The sequence below is a fragment of the Zingiber officinale genome, chromosome 8A (genome assembly GCF_018446385.1).
Source record: "Zingiber officinale cultivar Zhangliang chromosome 8A, Zo_v1.1, whole genome shotgun sequence".
Taxonomy (NCBI): domain Eukaryota; kingdom Viridiplantae; phylum Streptophyta; class Magnoliopsida; order Zingiberales; family Zingiberaceae; genus Zingiber; species Zingiber officinale.
In genome coordinates, this window is record NC_056000.1 from 19,264,018 (window position 1) to 19,268,797 (window position 4,780).

At 40.9% G+C, this 4,780-nt stretch overlaps 1 protein-coding gene across 1 annotated transcript; it reads right to left on the reverse strand.

The window, feature by feature from the left end:
- Nucleotides 1-197: 197 nt before the first annotated feature.
- On the reverse strand, nt 198-931 carry LOC122011384. Its single transcript, XM_042567772.1, has one exon. The coding sequence runs from the start codon at nt 738-740 to the stop codon at nt 393-395; it is 348 nt and encodes a 115-aa protein (XP_042423706.1). The 5' UTR covers nt 741-931; the 3' UTR covers nt 198-392.
- Nucleotides 932-4,780: the final 3,849 nt, after the last annotated feature.

Here is a 4,780-nt window from a genome sequence, read left to right on the forward strand (position 1 = left end):
GTCGATCCATTATAGTTGCTTCGCTTCGTATCAGTAGCATGTTGGCTGTCTAGTGGTAAAACAATGCCCATGGGCTCCGATCCCTAATTCACGACCTTAACAAACTGCACTCTATTTCTGAGTAATTGAACACACAAATCCGTGATCTAAATTTCAGTTATTTCAAGCAGAAAACCCAACAAAAACATCAGAGTAAGGAACAGGAAGAAACTAAACAATTAATAGCAAGATTTAGAATCTAGAAACACTATAATCATCTTTATCAGTTATATGTAAACTATAAATTTACACAGGGAATAAATTAGAGGGGCAGGCGACAAATCGAGGGAGGGATTGACGGATTATTTACCAACAAAGAGGGATTCACACGGACGATCTGATGGATCCACCGATCAGAAGGCCTGGATTATGGGCCTCTTGCCAAGGCGCTTGATCTCCCGATCCATCCGTCCGGTGAGCATCAGGGAGAACATCTTGAGGTCGCAGAGGAAGGACCATAGGGGGTAGCCGAAGGTAGCGGGGATATTACCCTCGACGAAGAAGTGACTGTACCAGGCGAGTCCATAGCCGACGATGGGGCCGAGGAGGAGGAAGATCCATCGGCCGAGGAGGATGGCAAGTAGGAAGCAGAGGAGAGCGGAGACGGTACCGGCGAAGTGCCACCGCCGGGTGGAGGCCTTCGAGTGCTGGCTGACGTAGAAAGACCAAAACTCCTCGAAACTCCGGAAGTTCATCGCCATTCTAATCTTCTAGATTTCTGTCTCCGATGATCGGGCGGTGGATTCGGAAGGGTTTCGAGTGGCAGCTCCAGCGATGGGAGAGCGACGAAACCAGGGTCGGCTAATCGGAACGGCGGAAATATAGATAGAACCTCCTCTTTAATTCATTCCTGCCAATGGGCGAATTTCATATTGCCACTCGAATTGACCCGTTCTTGGAAATATCTACCATCTCTTCAAAATATAAAATCATTACTATTTTTATATTATTTATGTTTTATCATCCTCAAAACTGATTTATTTCTCCGATTTAAATAAAGTAATATAGAGGATCTTCTTATTTTTGCTAAGAAAATAAAGGAAAAAATAATATTGAAAAACAATTGTGACATTTTTCTTCTACTTAGGATGGGATTGAAGGAAAGAAAAAGTCAGCAGTAAAGTATCTTGAAGATAATTAAAAAAGATTATTTGCTTAAGAATGTCTATCGGAGCAGGTTTTGCTTGGAAATTTTTAGTTAAAATCGTGCATATGTTGATAGCTTCATGTCAACTATACAATCAAATAATAATGAGGCGGAAATTCCAGCAGGAAGAGCAGCTGATGCATTTGTCAGTTGAAAGACCCAATAGAAATGCTTGACGGCACCTACACCGCTGCTCGGGATTACAGGAATTGTGGTTGCATCAGACTGATCATGTTTCAGGGCCGGCCCTGAAGAAGGACGGTACTAGACGATTGTCCCTGGACCCATAATTTGAGAGAGCCTAATTTTTTTTTTTTAGTATTATATATTATAGGCATGTAATTGAGGTCTTGAATAGTTGAGTCCAAATTCATATTTAAGAATTTTTTATATTGTCTTTTATTTTTATCTTTTTAGGTATGTAATTAGGGTCTTGAGTAGTCGGGGCCCAAATTTATTTTGGATCTTTTTTTTTCCACTCCGGGCCTCCTTTGTAGAAGGACCAGAGCTGTCAGGCTTGATCAAGTCTTTGTCGAATCCTTGACTTTGGCCTGGTTACAGTAGTCGCTAATGTAAAATTTTTTAGGTAAACGGTATCAAATCAGTTGGCTACACTATTGAATAGCTTACTGTGCATTGGTACTGATCCTGATATAATCCTGTCTAAAAGTTAGAGATGACACGTTGAATAGATGGTTTGAATGTTGACTGGATGAAAACTTTTAATTAGAAAAAATATCACGTCTCGAGTGAGTCTCTACCGAAAAATTTCGACAACATCTCTCATGTACCGGTGACAATCTGAACCTCATATACATGCAAAATACATCAGTCACATAAGACTGTAATATATACACAAAAGTAACAACAACCACACAATTAATATGCACAGCCTACCCAGCTGGATAAAAGGAAAGGAAAACAATCATGCAGTTAATATTCAGCCCACCCGACTGTATCAAAAACACAACGGAAAAACCAAGAGAAAATTCACAAATGCAAAGTCCACAAAGACATCACAGATACAAGTCCACAATACAAGTATCAAGACATAGTCAGTTCTCACGACTCTAAATCCAACGAGTATGAAATGCAAATAATAAGAAACTAAAACCGATAAGAAGTCCTTGGATATGACGTGGAAAGTGGGACCGACTGGCAGTACACTCCAAGCAACTCCATGTCATCTACCTACTACCTGAAATCATAACAGTATAGACGGGGTGGTGAGTACAAGGAACTTAGCAGGTAAAGACAGAATAAAGCATGGTACATACGACAATATAGGAACCAAAGAATACAGTCTCCATACATAAGAATAAAATCATGCTATCAAAATATAACACATCTAGTCATATCTGATACAATAATTATACATAAACATATCTGACACAATAAATGCACATGCTTGACTAGAATCAATACCATGATACCATAACCAATAAACTCACCAAAACAGCAGCAGATCTACTCGTGACACTTGTGCAAATATACATACAACTGCATATACATGTAAAATAGATGACATGTAGGTAGTATGACATCCAAGTGCAGCATACATAGCTCAAACAAATGCAATCACGCACAATCACATACAACTAATATCTACTAGGCATGTATGCAAAAATATCTCCCCAGATACACCGCGCATCATATGCAAATGTGCATGCATGCTCCATGGTCACCCCCGCCACCTCTCTAGACATCACGACCCCTGTATGATCGAGAGGCTTGGGTCTGTGACAAACCGTACTAGCCTCCAGTACATGCACCGCTATAGGCGGCCGAAGCGGACGGTCAACTAAGTAGTTATCTAACTACATAGCTAAGGGTCCCTGACCACTCACAACTCAAGCCCTCTGACTACTGTACCCTCAAGACCCACTACTCCAGAGTGTTCGAGACTGACAGAGTATAAACACTAAACGACTGAGCAAGTGCGACAGGACTAGCTCCACTCCTAGCTACCACTCTCCAACAGTGGCCGAATGGGCAACTATAAATAACTGACGATCCTCTCACCACAAGGGAGTCAATAGTCGTCAGTATGCAATGAATGATGACATGATGTGAATACTCACAATATAGATACTATCATCAATCATGCAATCCCAAAAACACCTCCAAAAACCCCAATAAACGTATATGCATACTCCAACATACAACATGGTCAATCCACTATGCAACTCTAATAACACACACCCGTCACGTGTACACTCAACATCAATATGCATGATAAACACGCTAACCGTACAAATCGGGCATCCCTATCATACAAACTCTACATATGCATATGTACAGAGTTCTGATATCAAGGGTGAGATTGTATCGAGGTAAACTAGATCATATCAGGGGTCCCACAAAAGTGATAAGCAGGAAAACAACAAATAAACAGATTTAAGGAATGCAACCTACATATCTAATTATAACCATGCTTTATAGTTCAATGAACTAAATAGGAGATAAGAAAGAAATACCCGCCTCAAGATAACTCGTATCAACAGAACCATCCGCGTCACATGACACGTTGCCGATCAAGGCCTATATCACATATACAATTTAATGTAATTATATGTATACGCTACAAATAAGTGAATTACCTATAAACAAATAACCAACTTTAAAACAATACTTATTGCGATTACTACCCCTTCCACTGATAAAGCCAGATTAACTTTCATCCTAGCTTAACTCCTCCAAGAACTAAATTCCCATTAGACCCTTCTAAACACCTAACATGAAGCAAACCTAAACATCACTGAATCTATTTCAGATTAGGCTTATCTACAATTACAACCTCCAATTCTCCAGCATAGCCATCTCATATCACTGTTAACAAATCTTGATCACCAAAATCCACAGAAGTTCTAATGAGACAGCACACTAAGACTTCTAACACCTAAACAAACCAACTCTGGTTGCTTTTGCTATGGTTCCAGATTGAACAATGCCAAGATTCCACTATTTACAACCTATTGGATACACTGATCGATCAAAAGAAAGGAACAAGAACTACACAATGCAGTAATTCCAACCAGATCAAGAAGGAAAAATAGCAAGAACTAGAAGATCTATTCACCACTACAAACTAATATCAAAAATTACTCTCATTACCTCTTCACCTTTCAATCGTCGGAGACGATCACCGATACGATGAAGAGATCGATCCAACGGAGCTATGGTGGTCGGAATCAAGACACCGATCTCTGCTTCCCAAAAGACCACCCGAATCAACACTAGAAAAGGATCAAGGTTCGAATTCACAACCAAAATCAAACCCTTACCTCCAAGAGCAAGGCTAGGGCAACACCTATTCTTGCCGACGAACGGAGAAGATGATCGGAGAGGGATAACGATTGTTACCTCACCCAATCGGTAACGCTGGCCAAATCCAATGTCAGTGCCCTCGATTCCCTTCTGACAACAAGCGAAATTGCAAGATCGGATATCCGCCACTACTGTTCGCCGAGACCAGGAAGGAGAGAAAGGCCAGGGAGAAGATCGCTCCACCGAAGATGGCCGATACAATCAAGACTCGGCGATGTTTACCCTCCGACGTTGCGACGAAGTCGAGATCACCAGTGAAGCGGGCTC

What these genes read in the sequence shown, in the direction of transcription:
- LOC122011384 (XM_042567772.1), bottom strand. Translation starts at nt 740, where the DNA reads ATGGCGATGAACTTCCGGAGTTTCGAGGAGTTTTGGTCTTTCTACGTC.